The sequence below is a fragment of the Halichoerus grypus genome, chromosome 2 (assembly GCF_964656455.1).
Source record: "Halichoerus grypus chromosome 2, mHalGry1.hap1.1, whole genome shotgun sequence".
NCBI classification, from domain to species: domain Eukaryota; kingdom Metazoa; phylum Chordata; class Mammalia; order Carnivora; family Phocidae; genus Halichoerus; species Halichoerus grypus.
This window is the reverse complement of record NC_135713.1, coordinates 142739163-142763486: the sequence shown is the minus strand read 5'-3', so window position 1 is coordinate 142763486 and position 24324 is coordinate 142739163. Positions and strand designations below refer to the sequence as shown.

The window sequence follows — 24324 nt, the reverse complement described above, 5'->3', positions numbered from 1 at the left end:
GTCTTATTCTTTCATTTGGAACATATTCCTCTGTCTCCTCCTTTTGCTCAATTCTCTGTTTGTATGCATTAGATAGTTCAACTACATCTCCCCATCTTGAAGGAGTGGCCTTATGTAGAAGATGTCCTGTGGGGCCCAGAAGTGCAGTCCCTCCTGGCCACAAGACCCAGGTGCTCCAGGGGTGTCCCCTGTGTGGGCTGTGTGCACCCTTGTGTTGTGGCAGGCCTGCAACTCCTGTGGGCGTGCTGTTGGGTGGGGCTGGTCCCCTGCCCGGCTGGTATTGCTGTGAGCATGCTGGTGGGAGGGGCTATCATTCAGCTGTGAAGCCCAGCTGAGGTGCATGGTTGCATAGGGTTAGCAGTCTGGAGGGAGGATTCCAGAATGGTACCTACCAGTGCCAGGATCAGATCAGAACAGAGGATAGCAAAAATGGCTGCCACCAGGGCGCCTGGGTGGCTCAGTCGTTAAGCGTCTGCCTTCGGCTCAGGTCATGGTCCCAGGGTCCTGGGATCGAGTCCCACATCGGGCTCCCTGCTCGGCAGGAAGCCTGCTTCTCCCTCTCCCACTCCCCCTGCTTGTGTTCCTGCTCTCGCTCTCTCTCTGTCAAATAAATAAATAAAATCTTTAAAAAAAAAAAAAAAAAAAAAATGGCTGCCACCACAGTCTCAGTCCTCGAAGAGTGGCCCAGCTGCCTCCTATGTTTCCAACAGACCCTCCAAGATTAGTAAGTGGGACTCCTTCACCTTTGGTCCATGTACCTTTCGATCTGGTGTTTTGCACTGGTTTCCGAGTCAAGTTGATCTATGTGTAAGCTTTTTAAGAGAGAGTTTTCATTTCCCTGTAGTTCTAGAGTTTTCTGAGATGTACTCCCTGTTGGTTTTAAAAGCTAGGTGTTTGGGGATCTTGTCTCTTTTGTTCGGGATCTAAGGGTTGGAGTGCCTGATGCGGCGCTCAAATCGCTCACTCCTCAGGGAAAAGTTGTGGGCCTTTAAGATCCCTCCTGACTGTGGAATGCTGCCCCTGGGGTATGGTTTTTTCCCTTAGTGAGAGTATATCTCTGTCTCTGCTATCTGTCTCAGTGCTGTCCCTTCTTGCAGAGGCTCTGTTCCTCCAATTTCTCGGTCCCCTTCAGAGGGAATTATCCTATAGGTAGTTGTAGATTTGTTGTGTCCTGGGGAGGAGGTAAGCTCAGGATCTTCCTACACCTCCATCTTGAACCTTTCCTCCACATCTGTATTCTTAAGAGATACTGATCTGTAGTTTTCTTTTGATGTCTTTGTCAGGTTTTGGTATCACGGTGTAATATTGGCCTCAAAAAATGAGCCGAGAGGGGCGACTGGGTGGCTCAGTCATTAAGCGTCTGCCTTCGGCTCAGGTCATGATCCCAGGGTCCTGGCATCGAGCCCCGCATCGGGCTCCCTGCTTGGTGGGAAGCCTGCTTCTCCCTCTCCCACTCCCCCTGCTTGTGTTCCTTCTCTTGCTGTGTCTCTCTCTGTCAAATAAATAAATAAAATCTTTAAAAAAAAAAAAAATGAGCTGAGAAATGTTTATGCCCCTTCTGTTTTCTGGAAGGCTTTTCAAAGGATTGGTGCTAATTCTTCTTTAAACACTGTGGTAGAATTCACCAGTGGAGCCATCTGGTTCTAGGCTTTTCTTTATGGGAACTTATTACTATTTTTTCCTTTTTACTTGCATATGTCTATTAGATTTTCTGTTTCTTCTTGAGTCAGCGTCAGTATTTTTTATCTTTTATGAATTTGTGCATTTCATCCTAGTTATCTAGCTTGTCGACATACATTTGTTCATATTATTCCCTTATAATACTTTTTGCTTCTTTAAGTTTGTTAGTTTGGTAGTGATGGGTCCTCTTTCATTCCTGCTTTTAGAATTTGAGTCTTTATGTTGGTCATTCTAGCTGAAGTTGGTCAATTTTATTGATCTTCTCAAAGAACCCACTTTTGATTTTGTTGGGTTTTTTTTATTTTTCTGTATTTCTATTTTTTTTTTTTTTTAAAGATCTTATTAATACAGTATTTATTTGTCTTCCCTCTGTCAAACCCTGAGTCAACCACTTTCCCCAGGCTGCCTGGGGAGGTATAGGAAAAGGAACATACAGGGCAGACAAGACACGGGAGAAAGACCTATGGGAGGTGGAGACGGCTCCTTCACATGGCGAAGAGGATGAGAAAGGCCACCATCAGGCAAAAGAGCCCCATGGCCTCCAAGAGGGCAAAGCCCAGAATGGCGTAGAAGAGCTGTTGCTTCAGAGAGGGAGTCCTGGCATAACCAATGATGAGGCTCCCAAACACAGTCCCAATTCCAGCCCCAGAGCCAGCCACCCCTACCGTGACAGCCCCAGCCCCAATGAACTTGACTGCTGTGTCGATGTCCCTTGAAATGGCACTGGTTTGGAAGCTGCAGCTAGGAATAAGTGAGGTCAGGGGACGTGGGGCTGCCAAGCTGCTGAGGCTCTTATAAGGTACCTCATCTGTCAGTGTCTCCGGTGCTTTTAGCACCACTGCAGACAGTGATGGGCTCAACAGCTGAGAGGTGCTCCTGACCAAGAAGGGGGTGGAGACGAACTTTGCACAGGCGGACATTTTCAGGGGATGAGGGGCCGTGGAAGGAGAGCTGCTCCCAGTGCAGAGAAGTGTATTTCTGTTTATTTCCACTTCAGTCTTTAGCATTCCCTTCCTTCTTGCTTTTGGTTTTGATTGCTCTTTTTTATGGTTTCTTAAAGTGGAAAGTTAGATTATTCATTTGAGATCTTTCTTTTTTAACATACATGTTTACAGACAGAAATTTTCACATTAGTACTACTTTGGCTGCATCCTGTAAGTTTTGCTAGGTTTTCCTTTTCATTAATCTATATTTTTAAATCTCCTTGTGACTTCTTTGGTCCATTGGTGCACTTGGGAAGTGTTTTTTCTGCTTTTTTGGAGTGTTCTGTATGTGTCTGTTAGGTCTAGTCCGCTTATAGTGTTGTTCAGATCCCCTCTTTCTGTGTGGATCTTCTGTATAGTTCTATCAGGTACTGAAAAGGAGAGACTGAACGCTCCATTTGTCACTGAATGGTGCATTTCTGCTTTCACTTCTGTCAGTTTTTGCTTTACATATTTTGAGGCTGTTTTTAAGTACAAATGTGTCTGTAATGGTTATATCCTTTTGATAGATTAACTCTTGGCATTATGAAATGTTTCTCTATGTTGCTAATACCAATTTTAATCTGCAAGTCTCTTATGTCTGATATTAGTACAGCTACTTCAACTCTTCTGGTTACTGTTTGCATGGTGTATCTTCTCCACCCTTTTGCTTTCAACCTCTTTGTGTCTTTACCAGTGCTCTTTATTCATGTGGATTTGAGTTACTATCTGATGTCTTTTTTTTTTAAGATTTTATTTACTTGTCAGAGAGAGAGAGAGAGAACGAGCACAAGCAGGGGGAGCAGCAGGCGGCGGGAGAAGCAGGCTCCCCACTGAGCAGAGAGCCCGACGCAGGACTGGATCCCAGGACCCTGGTATCATGACCTGAGCAGAGGGCAGATGCTTAACGACTGAACCACCCAGCCATCCCTATCTGATGTCTTTTCATCTCAGCCTGGAGACATACCATTAGTAATTTTTGTGAAGTATATGTTAGTGGCACATTTTTTCAGTTTTTATTTATCTGGAATTGTCTTTAGTTTCCCCATTTTTAAAGGATACTTTTACGTAGAATTTTTGACTGGCAGTCTTTTTCTTTCATTACTTTAAATATGTCAACCCACTGCCTCTGGCCTTTATGGTTTCTGATGAGGAATCAACTGTTAATCTTGTTGAGGATCTCTTGCATGTGATGAGTCACTTCTCTCTTGCTGATTGCAGTATTGTCTTTTATTAATTGAGATATAATTAGCATACGGTATTCTATTAGTTTCATACAACATAATGATTCAATTATTTGTATATATTGTGAAATGATCAGAAGTCTAGTTAGCATCCATCATCACATATAGTTATAATTTTTTTTCCTCATGATGAGAACTTTGAAGATCTACTGTCTCAACCATGAGAGACTCTTAACTATAAGAAACAAACTGAGGGTTGCTGGAGGGGAGGTGAATGGGGGGACAGGATAACTGGGTGACGGACATTAAGGAGGGCACATGATGTGATGAGCACTGAGTGTTATACGTTAACTGATGAATTACTGAACACTACACCTGAAACTGATGATGTACTATATGTTGGCTGATTAAATTTAAATTTAAAAGATCTGTCTTAGCAACTTTCAAATATATAATACAATATTATTAACTATAGTCACCATGCTGTACATTACATCCCCATGACCTACTTATTTTATAACTGGAAATGTGTTAGCTTTTGACCACCTTTACCCATTTCTCCCCCCCTCTTTGTCTTTGTGTGTCTTTCTCTCTCCTCTCCTTCTGGGACTCTCATATGCAAATGTTGGTTTGCTTCATTGTGTCCCATGGGTTGCCGAAGCTCTGTTCATTTCTTCTTTCTGGTTGGACCAGACAGTCTCAGTTGACATTATCTTCAAATTTGCTGATTCCTTCATCTGTTTGCCCAGATCTGTTGTTGAGCCTCTCTGGTGAATTTTTCATTACAGTTACCATGCTTTTCAACTCCAGAATTTCTATTTAGTTCTTTTTAAAAATTTCTCTTTAATGATATTCATGTTTGGTGAGACATCTTCATGCTTTGCTTTTTAGTTCTTTTTTTTTTTTTTTTAAGATTTTTATTTATTTATTTGAGAGAGAGAGAGAATGAGAGACAGAGGGCACGAGAGGGAAGAGGGCAGAGGGAGAAGCAGACCCCCCGCTGAGCAGGGAGCCCGATGTGGGACTCGATCCCGGGACTCCAGGATCATGACCTGAGCCGAAGGCAGTCGCTTAACCAACTGAGCCACCCAGGCGCCCTGCTTTTTAGTTCTTGCAGTATGGTTTCCTTTAGTTGTTTTAATACATGCATAACATCTGATTTAATGTCTTTGTCTAATAAGACTTACCATCTTGGCTTCCAGCCAAGCAGCTTACAACTCTGTCTCAGCCTACAACTTGTCTAAGCTCACCACCGGCAAGAGCTTAGAGTTTTTCAGGTCTTTCCTGAACATGCACATGGCACAGGGCATGCGCATAGCCCTATGTGTATGCATGACCTTCTAGATGCCCAGGACTATGTCAGAACTTGTTCATTTTCCTCCTCTTGCTCCTCTGGGGTGATCTTGGGGCAATGACCTACCTACTGTGCTAGTTCAGCATCTCGGCTGGGTCATGATTCTAAACAAAAGATGCTATTAATACGTACACTCCACTTTTTAACAAGTTCGTGGTTAATAATATTATACAAGAAGTAGCCTCAATCCATCCTCTGTGTCCGTTCCACACATAATTTGTTTTGGACATATCAGAAATCTGCCTCATGGCAGAATCACCTAGGAAGCTTTGTATGATCTCAAATACGGGGCTCTGCACACCCAGTTTGAAGATGATCTAGAGGACGCAACTATACACCCTTTAGAATGGCTGCAGTTAAAAAGACTGACAATTCCAAATCATTTTGAGGGTGGGAGCTCCTGGAATTTTGTAGGCTAATGGTGGGAATGTAATACGATACGACTACCTCGGGAAAGTCTCACCGTTTCTTTAGAAAGCTATTACATTTATGATTACAACCCAGCAATTCCACTCCTAGGTTTTACCCAAGAGAAATGAGGACATCTGTTTACACCGAGATTTGTTATAAATGTTCTTTTTTTTTTTTTTTTAAGATTTTATTTATTTGACAGAGAGAGAGACAGCGAGAGCAGGAACACAAGCAGGGGGAGTGGGAGAGGGAGAAGCAGGCTTCCCGCTGAGCAGGGAGCCCGATGTGGGGCTTGATCCCAGGACCCTGGGATCATGACCTGAGCCAAAGGCAGATGCTTAACGACTGAGCCACCCAGGCGCCCTGTTATAAATGTTCTTAAACAGCTTTATTCGTAGTAGCCAAAAATCAAAATAACCAAGGGACCACTAACAGGAGATTGGATAAACAAAGGATGGTACGTCCATACAGTGGGATACTATGCACCAGTAAAATGAACATGCTCCTGAGACACAGGACAAGCCAGGAAATCGCAAAAACAGGGAGAGCAGAAGCGGCCAGGCACAAAAGAGAACATTCCAGAAACAGCAAAACTGTAGTGACAGAAAGCAGGTCAGTGGTCGCCTGAGCCAGCAGTGGAGGGGCACAAGGAACTTTGGGAAGTGATGGAAATGTTCTGTATCTTCGTTGTGGTGGAGGTTCCACGGGTATGTGTACTTGTCGAGTCGCATTGAACTATATACACTGTATTTGCAGCTTATTGGACGTGAAGTCTACCTCAATAAAGTTTTCTTTTTAAATACAGTTTAAAAAAAAAAAAAGCGGTCCGCAAGAGACACCCTCGCGCCTCCCTCTCTGTGACACAGGCCCCCCCGCTCGGACACCTGCAGGGCCAGGTGGAGGAAGGGGGCCGAAGCTCCGGGGGGCCTGGAGGGGACAGCCCTGCCGGCGGAGCCAGGTGGGCCAGGTGTCAGTCAGGACCACATAGTTAACGTGAGCACCGAATTGAGAGCTGTTCATAATGCCGCCCGAGCCGGACGCAGCGACCCTCAGGCCACACGTGCTTGCAGGCAGCCGGCTTACGCTCTCGGCCCTAGAATCCGCCCGGAGCTCCACCAGAGCCTTGAGTACAGTTACAAAGTGGCTTTTCCTGGATGTGGCTCAGGCTCGGAGGTGATGGGGCCTAGTCGGACGCTTTGGGTCCGTGCCTACCCTGTGAGCTGGGGCCCTAGCGCCTCTCAGCGAGAGCCAGCTCTGTGGGGATGCACAGGACCCTCTCCTCTGATTCTGCCTCTTGGGGCTTCCTCCTGTACCCCCCAGGGTAGCTTGCCTGAGTCCCAGTCATGTTAGCACCGGGAAAGGCAAGAGGACAGCCCATGGGGGCTTCAGGGGGAGCCCGTTTAGCCCCAAGTACTTGGAGTTCTGAGGGGTTCGGCATCTGAGCCGCCGTTTGTCCCCTGGCGCAGTTTGGGGGCAGCCCGGTGTCCTGCGCTGTGGGCCTGGCCGTCCTGGACGTTCTGGCGAAGGAGCAGCTGCAGGCCCACGCCGCCTCCGTGGGCAGCGTCCTGATGGGGCTCCTCGGACAGCAGAAAGCCAAACATCCCATCATCGGGGACGTCAGGTGAGGCTCGGGCAGCGGTCCTTACCCGCTAACTGAACACCGGCCAGGGGCGGAGGGGGGCTTCCTCGGTCACTTCATCGCCACCCGGGTCGGTGGGGACTTGTGTGCCCACAGAGGAGGAGCTAAAGCGCCGAGGGGGGCTATTGCCCAAGATGGCGCTTCTAGGGAAAGAGAAAGCAGGGTCCACCTGGGCTCTGACCCCCAGCCTTTCCGCTGTCACACCTGGGGCCCCTCCCCTCGCAGTCACTTCCTGCCACTGGGTCACCACCCTCCAAGGGTTCTGCAGCTCCCAGCCTCCCCAGGAAGCAGAGGCACAGGCCCCAGTGCTTTCCACAGGCGCAGGCGGCGGGGGGAGAGCAAGGACCGCGGCCCCTCAGCCTGGCCTCCAAAGATGTCACCTTTGTGCTTCAGGGGCGTCGGGCTCTTTATTGGTGTGGACCTGATCAAAGACACGGCAACCAGGACACCAGCAACTGAAGAGGCGAACTACGTGGTGTCCAGGTACTTTTGCTCGAAACAAGTTGCCTTTGCAGCCTCTGGGGCCCTGCCTGGGAAGGAGCCTCCCTTCTGCTTCGGCTGGAGGCCCACAGAGGGTGACCTGAAGGAGGTGGCATCTGGGCCGGAGCGGGGTAGGGGCCCCCTTCTGTGTGTCCCCTGCCAGCTCCGTGGCCAGGGCCCTGCACAAAGGCTTCAGGTGGGGGCGGCGTGTTCCCGGTTCCCAGCCGAGGGTGCCAGAGCCGAAAGCCGCGTTTCACAGCCCCTGGCGGCCCCAAGGGAAGCAGCTTCCCTGCAGCCACACCAGGGACGGTGGCAGAGGCGGACTTGGGGCTCCCCGTTCCCACAGCAGTGGGCTTTCGGGACGGACAGACCTCCTGCTCCTTGTCTGGGTGGAAGGCATGTGGAGGACCGGGATCGCAGGACTCCGGGGTCCCCCACCGCAGCCCCAGTTCGCGTGTTGTTTCAGCCGACCCCAGGCGGGGCCTGAGCCTCACAACCCTTTTCCTTGTGACTCTCTTCTTAGCACCCTTCCCCCACCTTGGCAAACTCCTCTGGTGTTCCATGTGTGTCCTTACTCAGATCGTGCAATGCACATCATTCTAAGAGCTGTGAACAGAAACAATGTAAAAATGTTCCCTTCCTTGGGATTTTTGAGACTGACCCCCCTCCCCCATTGCCGCCCGAGCCCTGCCTTCTCTGCAGGTCAGGTGCACTCAGCAGCTCACCCACCGCCTTCCCTTCCGGGGAGCCTCGGGGCTCAGGGTCAGTGGGAACGAGGCAGCCAGACCTGAGTTCTCCAGTGCAGAGAGGAAACCAGAACCGGGGTGGGGGTGGGGGGTGGCACCCACGGGGGCCCCACTGGTAGGTGGTGGGGCTGGATCGCAAGTCCAGACCTTGTTCTTTCTAATAGGACCACGGTCCGTGCCGGCAAGAACGGTACGGGCGAAAGGAGCCAAACTGGCAAGACTTAAAAATAACGAAGGAATGAGAAAGAATGGAAGTGGGGGTCAGAACGTAAATACAATCACGTCAGACCCTTTCTTTCTGGCCAAATTACCTTCCTAGGTCGAAGTGCAAATGTGGAATGTTAACGTCATTAGGTACCAATAATATTAAGGAGAGTGAAGTCATCTTCCTAGAAAGAATTGGAAATTAAAACTGGAGAGTACCCTGGGATTTCAAGATTACTTTGGGGCAGGAAGCAGAAACAGGGTTGGCAGGGAAGCTGCTGAAGCTAGGTCGGGGGCGCGTGGGGTTCACGGTACCAGCCTGTGAGCATCGGTGCAGTGCAGGAATGCTTGGCTCAGGCCGGGGCTCCGGGGGTGGCGGCGGGGGGGCCAGGGGCAGGGCACCCCACACGGGAGCCCTTAATGCTGGGCTCCGGAGGACGGGCGGGCAGGAGGTCGGGCAGAGGCAGCCAGGGCCGTGTCCTGGTGGGACCTGGACAGGGGTGGGGCTCCCGGGGACAGGACGGCCTGGGGGGGGCGGGGAGGCCCCATGAAGGGCTCCTTGGCTGCTGGGCAGCAGGGCCTTACCATGTGCTGCCCGCCCCCCACCCCCAGGCTGAAAGAGAACTACATTTTGCTGAGCACCGACGGCCCTGGGAGGAACGTCCTGAAGTTTAAACCCCCGATGTGCTTCAGTGTGGACAACGCGCGACACGTGGTGGCCAAGATGGATACCATCCTGACAGGTGAGCTGGGGGCCCTCGACTCTAGAGCCCAACCTGCGGCCAGGAGCTAGGACCTTCCCGGGCGCCCAGGAAGGGGGCTCTGCAGCAGGCCGCGAGTCCTGCAGACCGTGCAGGGACCAAGGAACTGCGGTGTGACAGGAAGGGCTTCCTGAGCCGCTCGCCATCCTGCCTGGGCGGCACCAGTCTGGACGCCGGGCAAGGGAATCGGAGCTCCAGGGAAGCACCCCCATCGTGTTACCCGTGAAGCCGCGGGGACGTACTACGTGGGTGGCAGGAGCCTGGTGCCTTACTTAGAAGGCCAGTATCCCCTTCGGCGGCTGAGCTGCTGAGCGGCTGGAATGAGATTTGCACCCAGAACCGATGAAATGCAAAAGGAGACTCCTCCACAGGTTTCCGGTCCCCGAGGAAACATGAGGATCAGTCCAGGGTCTCCCCTAAAATGCACTCACCGGGCCCCCCAGAGCGACGGAAGCGGACAGGTCTCTCCAGGCCATGCTGCACGTGCAGAGCTGGGAGCAGGGGTGGCCAGTGGGCAAAATCCCAGCTCCTTGCAGAAACCCGCCCCCGCTGTGGGGGGGGTTGCCCAGGGGAGGAGAGGCAGGCTGACTGGGCATGGACCTGGCTTTGCTCTCCTGGGCAGAGGGGGCTGCCGTTGAGCCTCAAGTCTCAGGAAACCTGATGGAGGTCTGGCTTTGTCCTTTCGGGACAGCGTTGCTGACCCTGTGGCTTGGCCTGTGTACATGGTCAAGGGGCTGGACTAGGGCCCAGTCTCCAAACCGTCATCCAAGAAGCTTGGATGCTGGAGACAGGCTAAGCGGGGGCGCTTTGTGCTGTTTTTCAGACATGGAAGAAAAGGTGAGAAGCTGTGAGACCCTGAGGCTCCGGCCCTGAGGCAGCCCTGCCACGTCACATCCTCCCTCCCCCAGGTGAGTGGGCCTCGCTCCTTGTGACCCTCCGCCAGGGTCTGCACCCTCAGCAAGCCAAACCTTGCTCTTAACCGGGTCCTCTCCAGCCATCCTGCCAGAAACCTCTCCCAGCAGTTTGCACTTGATAGCTGATGGGAGAGGGCAGAAGTAGCGCCTTCCCCAAGCCAGTTCTAGAAGTGAGGGGAAACAAGTCTTTGCTGGTCTGAGGCCTCAACCACCAGCTCTGGGGGGCCTCAGTCCAGCCAGCAACGAGGCTCAGCCAGAGGGGGCACTTTGTGTCCCATCCAGCCGGTCCCTAGGACACTGCCTTCACACTGTCCTTGCTGGGAAACCGAATCCCACTAACACCAGCAAGGAAAGACAGAAAAGTCTGCAGGTGCCTCAGACCCCACTGCCCTGGGGGCAGCATCCCTCACGGTACCACCTTCACCCCTTTGAAGCTGCCTCCAGTCAGAGTCCTTTAACTTTCTCTAAAAGGGCTCAAGTCCTGGGCAGGACCGGTCCTTACAAGCAGCTCACTGGCGATGCTGAGCGTCCACGGCCCCGCCTGAGAGAACTGCGGTTTGGTCATGGAGGGTACTAGAGCTTCGAAGGCTCAGGAGGCCCTTCCCCGCTCTTCACAGCACACCCCACACTCACCCAGGCTTTGGGGGTTTTTAAATTTTTATTTCAAAAGCTTGGATAGCTTCAATATCCAGGTCGTGGCAAAATCAGGACACGTGTAAAATACCTTACAATACATTAGATTCCCAAAAGGTACCAAAAAGTACAGTAAAATTAACACTTCCATTAACAGGAAATGTATGACACAAATAATATAAAATTAAAAGGTGAAAAAAAGGTGACACTGGTTTCCTAAGATACAGTTTACTCTTTACAACCAGGGTCCACAGGTCCAGGCGCGGCAGCAGGAAGCAGACCCTGGCAGCTGGGCTCTGGGGGACCTGGGAATACAATCAGCCTCTCACGCCGCTCCGGCCTCGGAGACCCCCACACGCTGCCTACAACAACTAGAGCTCTGGAAATAGTCAACAGGAGAGTGATTTCCAAGGGGGAAATTTTAAATAAGATGCACATGGGACAGGCCATAGAAAGTATGCCAAGTTAAATTTGGTACATAATTGTGTTCACTCGAGATCCAAACAAGCGTGTGCGATCGGTCGGGCGTCCTGCCGAAGCCTCAGTACGGCTTGTAGTTGTTCTGGTGGCCGCCGCGGCGCTGGCTCTTCCCGTAATTTGTGCTGCCCTGACCTGGGGACAAGAACGACAATGGTCGCAGCTCCGCCTTCCTGAGCCTTCCCCGCTGTGCCAGGCGCTTGGCGGGGACGGGCTCCCCGAGGCCCAGAAGCTCAAGCGCTTCCTCCCTGCTGCCAGCGGCCGCGCCAGACCCCCGAGCCCAGCCTGTCCGACTCCAAAGCCCCTGCTGCCGGTGGCCCCTGCACTGTCTGTCCTGCCTCCCGGGGGAGGGGTGGTGAGCGGCGGGGGCCTCCCTCTCTCCTACTTACTGTAGTCGTAGCCGGGGCCGTAGCCGTAATAGCCATAGGGCGAGTAGTCGTAGCCGCCATAGCCGGGCCCGTAGCCCTGCTGGTAGCCGTAGCCCTGGTTCCAGTAGCTGCCGTAGCCCTGATTCCAACTCTGACTCTGACCTGTGGGGGGAGCAGGGCACAGGGGCCCATGGACCATTTAGCACACGCAGGAGCTAGGATGGAGGAAATCCTGCCCTTCGGGTGGCGGGGTTACTATGGCAACTCAGAGGTAGAAGCCAAGGGGCTGCTGTCCTGGGGTCGAGGGCCCTGGGCCCGGCCCCGCGTCGGAAACCCAAGCCTGGGATCGGCCAGGAGAGACCAGACGGCTAACTCCTCTCGGGGCAAATGAGGCAGGAGCTCACTCTCTCTCAAATGTCCCTCTCCTCACCCCCCCCACGCTCCCTGGCAGCTTGGCCTTAAAAAAGGATGAAGTTCAGGCTTTGGAGTCAGAGGGGCCTGGACAGAAGGAGGTAAAGCGCCTGGCACAGCCCTGCCCTACCTTCTGCTCACCCGCCCACGGGTGTCCCGAGACTCAGGACCGCCACCGAGCCAAGCGCGCCCCCTCATGCCCCCCACACCCTGACTGCAATGTGGATGCCCCTCTGCCCTGGGGCCCCAGGCCCCAAGAGAGCCAGGCTCCCCCATGCCATGCCAAGCAGCAGCACCGCCGTGACTCGCCCGGCCTAGCGCAGCATGCACCGGAGGCCGGCGAGAGCCCCCCAGACAAGCACCCATCTTCACTGAGCCAGGTTCCACTCACCTCCACTGCCGCCGCCGCTGCCTCGGTTCCCTCGGTTGCGGCTCCCACGGCCCCCAGAGCCATACTGCTGCTGCTGATAGACCTCTTTGGGCTGGGCCACCTTGATCTCACACTGAAAGCAGAGAGAACAATGGGTCACACCACTGCGACAAGCTCTGGGCAGGCACGGTGGACAAAGACCTTTGCTGACGGAGACTCAGATGGCCAATCGGGACCGTCTGCTCAAGAACAAAATCTGCCCAGGGGTGCAGTCAGCGGGGTCGGTGAAGTGTCCCGACTCTTGGTTTGGGCGCAGGGTCGTGGGATTGAGTCCCACATGGGGCTCTGCGCCGAGCAAAGTCTGCTAAGGTTTCTCTCTCCCTGTCCCCCCAACACGCGCGCACTCTCTGTAAATCCTTAGAAAAACAAACCAACAAAAAAAAATATGCTGAAGTGGGAAGCCACGTTTGGGCTAGCAGCTTTCGGTAGAACTAAAATCTCAATGGACCAGGGCTCACTAGGGCCTTTTTGGCCAAAACCTTTCCCCAGAGAAGTTACTGCGGTGACAGCTATACCCCAGGCCTGCTGATGGCAGCCCAGGGGCAACTCCGCATCTAACGACTGGGAGGAGAGACAGCGAAGCCAATGCCAACCTAGTGTAGCAAGAGCCCACACCGGGCGCAGGTCTGATGCCAGCCGTCCTACTGGGCAAGGGCGATCAGAGCTGGCTTCTCAGATCAGGGGCCTTAAGGCGGAGGGGACACTTTCTCATTTTGTCTTTTCTTTACAGAAGAAATGAAGCACCCCACTCAAACACACTGAGGCGGCGACCCTGACCTCTGGCTTTGAGGAAGAAAGCCACTGACGCTCAGGGCGGGGCTTCCCTGCAGCCACACTGCTCCCCCCTTCCCCCAACCACTGTCCTGTTGTTGGGAAGGGCCAGATAGCGGTGTCCCCTTAGGAGCCAAAGAGTCAGTTTCCTTTTTGCTCAAAAATCTGCCCACTGTGGGTGGGGTTAGGGTCAGGGACCTCCCACCACCCAGTGCTCTTGTAAGTAAATCAGTTTACTTTTTAAAGTACCCTAGCACATATGCTCCCCTAATCAGGACCTGTAAAATACCATTTTATACGGTATGTCACCATTCAAGCATACTCTAACGAACCAGGAAACCACCCCCACCAAGTGATGCCATTTGATTTCTTCTGTTTAATTAAGAACGCTGAATACATTTATTTCAAAACCCACCACCAGTAGCAATTGCCTACCTTACAGGTACTTCCTGCCCGCTTCACATTAAGACACAGGAAAAAAAAAGTCCTGTGCATTCACTGTCCACTGGGGGAACAGCTCTTAACCAGCTGCTGCGCCTAGGATTCAAACTCATTTGACGTAAACTCTAAGGGCCCGATCCTAAATCCAGTCTAACTTCCCAGCCAGGATTAAGACTTCTAGAAGCCCCACCCTACTACCCGTCCCACCTTATCTGGCTGCCACTCCCGCTCAGACCTGCCACACCCGGCCAGCGAGCCACACCCTCACCTGCCTCGAGGCCACCTAGAGAATACCTGAAGCAAACTCCCTCCCCTCCTCCCCTCCGGCCTGGCCAGAGTTCAGAGGGAAGGGCTGCAGTTCTCAGGCACAGCACTGCTCACCTCAGGCAAAAACGGACCATGGACACGAGCTGCTAAAACCCTGGGAGCTTTGGGAAGAATCTTCACCTGAGGTGGGAATTGACTAAACCAGATCCAAAGGGGGTGGAAGTGAACAAAGATTTGGTTGTGACAGAAAAGAGGAAAAAGCTCCACGGCAGGAAAGACTTTACCCAAAGGAAAGAAACCCATAAATAGCAGAAGTTCTAGAATCTTCTGAGACTAACTGCAGGCCATATTCACCTTGGACCCTAGATTGGGAACACCGTGACCTCTAGCTTTCAATCAGGAATCAAAGGGGCTACTCAACATGCTCTAGCCCTTAGAAACCACCCTTTCTCCTGCCTCCCACACATCCTGGGTTTCCGCCAATTCTACCAGCCTGGAACTCCCTGAAGGACAGGACCATCGGCCCCAATCAGGACAGCAGGCATGGCAGAAATACAGTGGGGTCAGACTGCCCTGGAGAGGTAGCCCAACTGCTAACCCACCCCTGTAAGAGCCAGCTATCCAGCAGCAGGCCAGAGACAGAGCTGGAACCACCTTACCTTACTTCCACTGATGGTATGGAACTTTTTCTCCAGAACTTTCTTCACAGGTTCCTCTTCTTTAAAGGTGATGAAAACAAAGCCTCGTCTTTTGTTCAACTTTGGATCCATTGGAAGTTCAATGGCCTCGATCTGGAAACATATGCAAAGCTCAGATTCAATGCCTCTTCCCACCCCCAGGGCTCATAGGGAACTCCCAGGAGAAAAGACCCATGAAGGCCTGAGTGAATACAGCAGCCCTGTCTGTAGAGGAGGGCTATAGCCAGCCAAGGCTGCCAAGGAGCAGGGAGAAAGCAACCGGCAGGCCACTCCCAGGGTCCCATACTCACCTCCCCAAACTCGCGGAAGTACTCCCTGATCTTCTCCTCAGTGGCTTCAGGATTCAGACCCCCCACAAAAATTTTCTTTACCGGGTCCTTCTTCATGGCCATGGCCTTTTTGGGGTCAATGACACGGCCATCCAGCCTGTGTTCCTTCTGGTCTAGGACCTGTCCCAACAGAAGAAAATTAGGTTGTAACTCAGCAGCACCACCCTCAACAAGGCCCTCTCTCTCAGCCACAGAGACCCCAACGCTGGTACACAAAACGTGTTTGGCCCCTCCAAACTCCACCCCTAACCTGACTTAGCAACCCAACTTCATCTCCAAACTTCAAGTACAGCTCGTTTATCTGAACGCCTACAGGCCTCACCCCCCCACACTGCTTTACCCGAGGGGGACAGTCTGTTTAAAGCCCGTCTCTTTCATGAGTTAAGCAGCAGTGAGAAAGGCTGGAGGTGGGCTGCTAGGGTTGGAGTCCACCCCTTTTTGGCTGTGAGCTCTTCTACTTACACTTCTGAGCCTTTGTTTCATTTTCCACAAAATGGAGCTACAATAATGCCTAGTTCATTCATAGCAACCCTGGACTCTTCATTCTAGTCCTCACAATAGCACATTTGCTTTATCAGTGCCCAGGAGAGACACAAAAAAGGCAATAAACACCAACGATGATCCTCCTGGACCACTCAAACCCATACCCCTCACCACTTAATCTATTCTTTAATCCCTTCAAAAACAGTAAAAGTTCCTCACCTCAACCACCTACAGAACACACGAACTCATCATGCTCTCAGACTGCTATCCTCTTAGAACAAACTTAAGGCTGCAGACACCAAGCGCCCAGCTTACCTTCTCCACGCTGGCTGCGTCTTTGAAGAGGATAAACCCAAACCCTCTTGACCGACCAGTGTTGGGATCCATTTTTATTGTACAGTCAACGACCTCTCCAAATTTGGTAAAGTAATCCTTTAGGTCCTTTTTGCTGGTATCCCAGCTCAGGCCACCAACGAACATTTTTCTGAAACAGTAAAGACACGTGCCAACGAGCCTCACAAGAGAGCGTGATTTGAGGACTGGCCCCGACGATACCTTCACTGCTAAAGGCTCAGAAGCAAAGCCGCCATCCGGAACACGGGCCTGCCCTGAGAGTCCCCAAGGGTCCTAAGTGTCACCCAATCTTCACTACCCTCGCACACAACCCTGACCGGGGAGAAGCTTCAGACTGCGCAGCCCCCGACCGGGCAGGGGAAGGAAGGGCACTCTGGCCTGGGGTAGAGGCCCTGAACCCTCACAACTGGAAGTCATTTGACTAACGTGGAGCACGTAAGGCAAAAGGCCGCCGGCCCGGCCTCACCCCCCCCACCCCGCCGAGAGCTCGCTCTCAAGGAACTCGAAGCTTCCGGGGGCCGGAGACCGCGTTCAGACCGTGACTCCGCCCTCCGCAGGGGTGGGGGGTGAGAGGCAGGCCGCGGCCGGGGCGCGCGCCAACTCCGCCCACGCAGCCCCGCGGAGCCCGAGGCCGGCCCGACCCCGGGTCCGAGCGCACTCCCCCTTCCGTGCCGCCCGCTCCCACCCCCACCCCCGGCCCCGCGCGAGCGGCCCCGGGGCGGCGCCAAAGTCGACCCAACAAACTCCTGCAAACTCCGGCGCGGGCGGCGGGCGGCGGGCGACGAGGAGCCGGGCGGCGGGCGGCGAGAAGGCCCCGGCCGCCCGCCCGCCCCTCCCCCCGCCGCGTGGCGCCAACAAAAGGCTGCCCGGGAACAAAGGCGGCGCCCCGGTCGGCCCCGGTCGGCCCGCGGCCGCACCTACCCCGCGTCCTCCTCGTTCTTGCTGGCGTTGATCTGGTCGCCCTCGGCGCCGTTCTGGTTGCCGGCCGGGGGCGCCGCGCTCCCGCCTCCGGCGCCCGCCGCGGCCCCGCCGCCGGCCCCCGCCGGCGACTCGCCTTCGGGGGCGGCCTCGTGTCCGTTCTCGGTGGCGCCCGTCGTCTCCATGGGCTGCTCCTCACCCACTTCCGACATCCTAGGCCGGGGCGCGGCGGCTCCTGCAACGAGCGGCCCCAGCGCGTCAGGCCCGCGCGGCTCCCGCCCAGGCTCCCGCCCGCCGTCCGCGGGCCCGGCAGCTCACCTCGCCGCCGATGACGCCGCGGGGCCCGCTCGTCCCCACCCGCCGGAAAGGCGCCGCGGGCTCGGCCGCGCTCACGCCCGCGCTGCCGGGCCTCCCCTCCGTCCGCCGACGGAGCCGCCGCGACCTCGCGCCCTCCGCCGCGCCGCTCGGAGCCCACCGACCGACTGGCTCACTCGGGCCCGCGCGGTGCCGCCGCCTGACAATGCCGACTCGTGGCGCTCTTTATAATGCCGGGGGCCGGGCGCACCTCGCAACAAGGCGCGTGCTCATTGGCTGTGCCCGCCCGCCACTCAACCCCGCGCCAGCGTCCCATTGGCCGCAGCGGCGCGCGCACGCTAAATCCGGGCGGGCTTTGTCCTCATTTTAGAACCCGCGCGAGTCAGGGCCCTGCCGAGGGCTGCCGGGGCCGGGCGGGACCACAGCGTCCTCCTGAGCGGCGCCGGCAACCGGAACCCCGCGGCCCGGGAGCCGGAGACCGACCCCTCCGCCCTGTGAGGCCGCAGTCTCTCGTCCCGGTGCGCCCCATCCCAGCACTGGCAGCTTCGCCCACTGTTTTCCCCCAAAAGGAAACGGGGCTCCAGGAAGTCTCGCAAACCAAGGTCGCCCGGCTGGAAGTGGGAGAACTCGGGCTGCCGAGCTTGGGCGCGCAGGGTTCCCCCAAGGCCAGCGGCACGGCTCGAAGGGACCCGGACGCGGCCCGCCCTCCCCCTTGACCTTGGTGCCCTCACGGCCCCGCGCTCCCGCCCTTTCTGCCGCCTCCCCCAGTGGCGAGCAGCGGAGAGGGGGTGGAGCCCGCCGGGCGTCTGGTGCCAATGGTGCTCGGGCAGGATGCGGCGGGAGAAACGGTGGGACGGCGGTGTTCCCCAATCTTAGGTCGTCCGGCACCACCTAGACGATTAGCCTTGTCTTCACACTTTGGGTTAACGTTTTTTATTTGAGTTAATTCATGTATTCCTGCTGAAATTTCTTTTTAAGGAAAATACACCACTTCCCTGAAATCATGAAGTTGGAGGCGGGGCGGGACGGTTCTCTTTCTCTAATACACTAAACCCCTTCATCTGATCTCCTTGACCACCAAGCTTGGAAGGCCGGCGTAATCCCATGATTCCTTTTAATCATATGGGTGACGGGGCCCCACATGGACCAGGATTACAACCTCTGAAGCCTGGGGATTACCAGATAGCAACAGAACACAAGTGGCTGACGTTTCCCGCTGGGTTCCTGCAGCCAGGCCCGGTGTTGGGGGCTGGGGGTTCTAGTGCCTCATCTGGTCACCTAACAACCCAGTGGAAGGTGATACCATCACAAATTTATAAATGAGAAAACTGAAGCCCAGGGCGTTGGCCCAAGACTCACTCCCGAATCCGGCCTGCCAGTGGAGTTGCAGAGGGAATGAAAAATGTGACCCATTTCACATTTCGAAAAAATAATCGACTATAGAAAACCCGAAGACTTGGCCACACAGCACTGCATTCCCCCAAGGTATCCATCAACTAGGGCAGGGGCACCTGTCCCCAGAGGAGCAAATACCCTCTGGTTCACCCCAAGGCCCACCTGACTGCGTCACTTTCAGGCCAGATTCCACAACTAAAACCCAGAGTATCTCCATAAAACTGGGGTCATGTCACTGAAAGCTGATAAAAAGGCTTGCAGGAAGTCCTTCACAAACTCTCCACCCCAGCCCGTGCCCTCCCACAGAAATAAGGGCCAGGGAGGGATGCTGTGCACAGGGGCTGATGGACACAGCTGCTCCAGCGTGAAGATAATACAGGCAATTAAGTTCAAAGTCAAATAGTCTAAATACAGCCACAGGACATAACTACTGATGAGAGCCTACATTCACTTAATCTCCTGCTCTGCTCCACACAGATGCCTTTTCCCATAACTTGGGAAACACTTTCCTAGACATGTCAAATCTGAGGATGACAGCATTTGGACAGCGCTTCACAGTTTGCAAAATGCTTTCCCCAACATTGCTTCATTGGAGCCTCAAAATAATTTTTGTGTGAGGGTATCCGTAGTTTATACCCAAAAACACTGAAATCACATCTAAAATTGTAGGCACGAAGCCAGTACCTCCAACCCTGCATTGATTCCAGGGCTCCTGGCTACCGAAGGACAAGGGGTCTCTGAGTTCCTGAGTTCCTTGGTCTGAATTAGATCTCTTATCAGATTAAATTATTTTGAGGCTCAAATGAAACAATAGCTTAGAAAATAATTTATGGGGTGCCTAGGTGGCGCAGTCAGTTAAGAGTCTGACTTTTGGGGGACGCCTGGGTGGCTCAGTTGGTTAAGCGACTGCCTTCGGCTCAGGTCATGATCCTGGAGTCCCGGGATCGAGTCCCGCATCAGGCTCCCTGCTCGGCAGGGAGTCTGCTTCTCCCTCTGACCCTCCTCCCTCTCATGCTCTCTGTCTCTCATTCTCTCTCTCTCAAATAAATAAATAAAATCTTTAAAAAAAAAAAAAAAAAAAAAGAGTCTGACTTTTGGTTTCAGCTCAGGTTGTGATCTCAGGGTTGTGGGATCAAGCCCCTCGTGGGTCTCCACACTCAGGACGGAGTCTGCTTGAGATTCTCTCTCCCTCTCCCTCTTCTCCTCCCCCTCCTCTCAAATAAATAAATAACTCTCTTGTTTTTTTAAGATTTTTTTTTTTTTTTTTGAGAGTGAAAGAGAGCACGAGCAGGGGGGAAAGGCAGAGGAAGAGGGAGAAGCAGACTCCCGCTGAGCAGGGAGCCTGATGCGGGGCTCCATCCCAAGACCCTGAGATCATGACCTGAGCCGAAGGCAGACGTTTAACCAACTGAGCCACCCAGGCACCCTATAAATACATCTTAAAAACAAAAGGAAGGAAGGAAGGAAGGAAGGGAAGAAAGAAAGAAAGAAAGAGAAAGAAAGAAAGAAAGAAGAAAGAAGAAAGAAAAAAAAGAAAGAAAATTTGTAAACTCTAAAGAATTGCAGACAAGAGGTGGTCAGTCTCAGCACAGAATGCTTTTACATTGCCCCCAATGGTGTCTCTGACATGGGCAGGGCACCAGGCTCTTTGAAAGCAGCAGGAAGTCCCTTTGATGCAAGGATCCCACTCCAGTTATTGGGTCCCCGTTACAGACCCTGAATAGAGGACATCTTTGTGTGAGGTTCTCAAATCAGCAAGGAGCCCAGTTATCCCCTGAAATGCCCTTAAGAGACCCATATAGTACAATCTCCTGGCTTTGGGGATTGAGGCTGTCGGGCAGCGTATGTGTAAGAATACATACATTAACCAACCTAGGGGCACCTGGCTGGCTCAGTCTGTTAAACGTCTGTCTTTGGCTCAGGTTATGATTCCAGGGTCCTGGGATGGAGCCCTGGATCAGACTCCCTGCTCAACAGGAAATCTTCTCTCTCTCTCTCTCTCCCTCTGCCCCTCCCCACTGCTCATTCTCTCTCTCTCTCAAATAAATAAAATCTTTTAAAAAAATAACCAACCTAGAAGAGAGAGAACAAAATGCATTTTGCAAGTTTTTAAAACTTCAGTTGACCCTTGAACAATGCAGGGGTTAGGGGTGCCAACCCCCTGTAGAGTCAAAAATCTGCATATAACTTTTGACTCCCCCCAAAACTGAACTACTCATAGCCTACCGTTGACCAGAAACCTTACCCATAATATAGGCAATTAACAAGTATTTTGTATGTTATATGTAGTATATACTATATTCTTACAATAAAGTGAGCTACTGAAAAGACAAACATTATTAGGAAAGTCATAAGGAAGAGAATACATTCACAGTACTGTATTGTATTTATCAAAAAAAAAAAAAATCTAAAAAGGGGGCACCCGGGTGGCTCAGTCAAGTTGAGCATCTGACTTCGGCTCAAGGTTGTGGTCTCGGGGGTCCTGGGATTGAGCTCCGAGCTCAGCAGGGAGTCTTCTCCCTCTCCCTCTGCCGCTCCCCGTGCTTGTGCTCTCTTGCTCTCTCTCCCCCCGCTCTCCCTAATAAATAAATACAATCTTTAAAAAAAAAAATCTACAAAAAAAAAAAATCTACAAAAAAAAAATCTGTGTGTAAGTGGATCCGCACAGTTCAAACCCATGTTCAAGGGTCAGCTGTACATGAATTGATTTTCCTCGCATTCTCCTTTATTCTTTTGTTGTTTGTTTGTTTGTTTTTCTCGGCTGAGCCTGCAAGCTGGAAGTCGCAAGAGTAAGCTGCCAGGGCATTGTGACTGCGGGCCAGGCCACACTCCTCAGCTCCCCGGGCTCCAGCCCCCCTGTGCCAGGGCTGAGTCTGGCTCCAGCTGGAGGAAGCTTTCTAACATGCAAGTGGCATCTTCAGGCCTCATGGAGACCCTGGCTGGGCTTCCCAGCGCTCTGAGGATGAAGTCCTAGCCCTGAATTCGGGTGAGAGAGGGAGAGAGTGGGGGCTCACGGAAGCCCATGCTCCCCGCCAGCCTCCCTTGCAGGGTGGGGTGTGAATGGCAGCGTCGCTTCCAGGTCTGGGCACGTGAGCCCAGGGGCCTCCCCCAGACCTCTCTTGCCCTGGAGACCACATGTTCTGCAGAGCGGAGCTATGTCACCGCCAACGAATGCCCAACCTAGGACAGACTTGCCCTGAGCAAGAAACGATGCTGTAACTATGTCAAGCCACTGAGATTTCGGGGTATATCTCTAATGGCAGCCTAGCCAGCCCTGAGCATTCCACACAATATGTGGGGTCCAGCAGGAGCCACCCCGGCAGCATCTCACGGCCACTCTCCACTCCAGCTGCGCTGAATTTATTTCCAGAAACCCACCTGCATCCTTCTGCCTCTGGAGGAGCCTCTCCACCGGCTGTTTTCTCTCCCCAGAATACTCTTCCCCAAACCTTGCCTGCCTGCTCTACGTATCTGGTGGAGGTTGAATTGTATGCCCCCCAAAAGATACGGTCGACGGTGCATGTGACCTGATTTGGAAACAGGGTCTCTGCAGATGCAGGCGAGTTAAGATGAGGTCCCCCGGGAGTAGTGTGGGCCCTTACTCCAACTTGACTGGTGCCTTCTGAGAAGAGAAGACACACAGGGACAGAGACAGAAGGAAAACACCATGATGACAGGGGCCGAGGTTGGAGGGACGGGTCTACAAGCCAGGTGTCTAAATCAGCTCTGGCTGGGCGGCTTAAACAACAAACTTCTTTTTTTTTTTTTTTAAGATTTTATTTATTTATTTGACAGAGAGCACAAGCAGGGGGAGCAGCAGAGAGAGAGGGAGAAGCAGACTCCCTGCTGAGTAAGGAGCCCCAGGCAGGACTCCATCCCAGGACCCCGGGATCATGACCTGAGCCGAAGGCAGATGCTCAACCATCTGAGCCACCCAGGTGCCCCTTAAACCACAAACTTACTTCTCACGGTTCTGGAGGCTGGGAGGCCCACGATCAAGGTGCCCGCAGATCTGGTATCTGGTGAGGACCCGCTTCCTAACTTGCAGACGGCTGTCTTCTTATATCTTCACACGGCAGAGAAGGAAGGGAGAAGCAAGCCCTCTCATGTCTCCTCCTATGAGGGCACTAACCCTGTGGTGGGGGCCCCACCCTCATGACCTCATCTAAACTGAATTGCCTCCCAAAGGCCCCATTCCCAAATACCATCCCACCGGGGACTAGCGCTTCAACATATGAATCGGCGGGAGACAGAAACATTCAGTCCATGGCACAAAGGGGCACCAAGGAGGGCTGGGGAGACCAGAAGCTTAGAGAGAGGCACATAACAGATTCTCTCCTAGGGCCTTCAGCTGGAGCACGGCACTCCCACCACCGTGAGACAACAAATTTCTGTTGTATGCCCCCCAACTTGTGCTGCTTTGTTACAGCAGCCTGAGCTGACTAATACAACCTCCACGAGATTTCCACTTCCTCCAGGAAGTGCTCTGTCATGGCCCAAGGAAGGGCCCCTCTCAGAGCACGGACACTGAGCTCAATGATATCCTCACCAGGTCGGTCTCCTTCATCCCAGCACCTCCAGTGAGCACCCCAGCACCTGCAGAATGAATAAACAGTCTCTCTCTCTCTTTTTTTAAGATTTTATCTATTTGCGAGAGAGAGAGAACGAGCAGGGGGGGAAGGGCAGAGAGAGAGAGGGAGAAGCAGACTCCCCGCTGAGCAAGGAGCCCAACGTAGGGCTCGATCTCAGGACCCTGGGATCATGACCTGAGCTGAAGGCACCTTCTTCATCTTTTAAAGGGTTTCTTCATCTTTTAAAACAGGGATGGCAGGGGCGCCTGGGTGGCTCAGTCGTTAAGTGTCTGCCTTCGGCTCGGGTCATGATCCCAGGGTCCTGGGATCGAGCCCCACATTGGGCTCCCTGCTCAGCAGGAAGCCTGCTTCTCCCTCTCCCACTCCCCCTGCTTGCGTTCCCTCTCTCACTGTGTCTCTCTGTCAAAGAACTAAATAAAATCTTTAAAAAAAAAAACAGGGATGGCAGCACCGCAGCAGGGACCGGAGGAAAGATCTGCACGGGGTCTAGCACAGGGCCTGGCAGGCAGGGGGTGGAAAGCAGAGCAGCTTGGATTACTAACAACAATAGCAACAGATCTAAGGGAAGACTCCTTCACCTGCTGAGTTCCCCTGCGACCCTCTCAAGTCAGATCCTCCAAACAGACCTGGACGAGCTGAAGGAGCTCCGCTAGCCAGCAGCAGCCCCCTCCCCTCGGGCACATTCTTACAACAGCCGCCCCGGGCCCACCAGAGGCCAATCAGAAATGCCTGGGCCACCCTTCCGGAATCAGGAATGGAACACGTGGCTCATGGACAGACCTGACCCTCCCAGTGTCCTCAGGAGCTCCCTGGGGCTGCCTACAGGGAACGCCCGGCCTTCACGTCCCGATCCCCAGCAAAGCTCAGAAACCAGATTCCCAGCTGCCGCTCCCCCCGCCCCGGGCCTGGACCCCCCCACCTCACTGTTACAAAGCATTCTGGGCACCAGGCATTGGAACGCGGACAAACCGAGGACCCCACTGCTGCAGACCAGGCCGGGGACGGCCGACGAAACTGGGAAGGGCACTGCTGCTTCTCAGAGGTCTCGCCAAAGACCAGCCCGGGAGGCTCTTTTCTTTATGGGGTCGCGCTGTCCCTTGGAGCCTC

General features: G+C 53.5%; 2 protein-coding genes, 1 long non-coding RNA gene and 1 pseudogene across 6 annotated transcripts in view; 1 reads left to right on the top strand and 3 right to left on the bottom strand.

Annotated features, from left to right (window-relative positions):
- The window catches only part of PHYKPL (5-phosphohydroxy-L-lysine phospho-lyase), a 36224-nt gene extending 22385 nt beyond the window's left edge, over nt 1–13839 (top strand). Inside the window, exons 9-14 of one of the 2 annotated variants that reach the window (XM_078067625.1) lie at nt 6397–6549; nt 7058–7212; nt 7624–7713; nt 9273–9403; nt 10245–10329; nt 13385–13839. In XM_078067625.1, the coding sequence (XP_077923751.1) occupies nt 6397–6549; nt 7058–7212; nt 7624–7713; nt 9273–9403; nt 10245–10294 (579 nt within the window). In that variant the 3' untranslated portion in view covers nt 10295–10329; nt 13385–13839. Of the gene's footprint in view, nt 1–6396; nt 6550–7057; nt 7213–7623; nt 7714–9272; nt 9404–10244; nt 10330–13384 lie in introns of those variants that run through there. The other variant, XM_078067626.1, reaches the window with a different exon arrangement.
- On the bottom strand, nt 2018–2670 carry LOC118518860 (ATP synthase F(0) complex subunit C2, mitochondrial pseudogene; annotated as a pseudogene).
- HNRNPAB (heterogeneous nuclear ribonucleoprotein A/B) lies at nt 10975–17457 on the bottom strand. Of its 2 annotated transcripts, XM_036065866.2 has the most exons (8): nt 17234–17457; nt 16919–17150; nt 15959–16127; nt 15122–15280; nt 14793–14924; nt 12616–12727; nt 11835–11975; nt 10975–11580 (listed from the first exon to the last, which is right to left on the bottom strand). In XM_036065866.2, the coding sequence occupies exons 2-8, from the start codon at nt 17125–17127 to the stop codon at nt 11510–11512; spliced, it is 993 nt and encodes a 330-aa protein (XP_035921759.1). In that variant the 5' UTR covers nt 17128–17150; nt 17234–17457; the 3' UTR covers nt 10975–11509. The 2 variants fall into 2 exon arrangements, with proteins under 2 accessions (XP_035921759.1, XP_035921768.1); XM_036065875.2 differs by lacking the exon at nt 11835–11975 and having other exon boundaries at nt 17234–17455.
- Nucleotides 17458–18064: 607 nt separating this feature from the next.
- On the bottom strand, nt 18065–23293 carry LOC118518870 (uncharacterized). Of its 2 annotated transcripts, XR_004908906.2 has the most exons (4): nt 23175–23293; nt 22588–22691; nt 22134–22247; nt 18065–18190 (listed from the first exon to the last, which is right to left on the bottom strand). It is a non-coding gene; the product is annotated as an uncharacterized LOC118518870 (long non-coding RNA). The 2 variants fall into 2 exon arrangements; XR_013445871.1 differs by having other exon boundaries at nt 22588–23293.
- Between the last annotated feature and the right edge of the window lie 1031 nt (nt 23294–24324).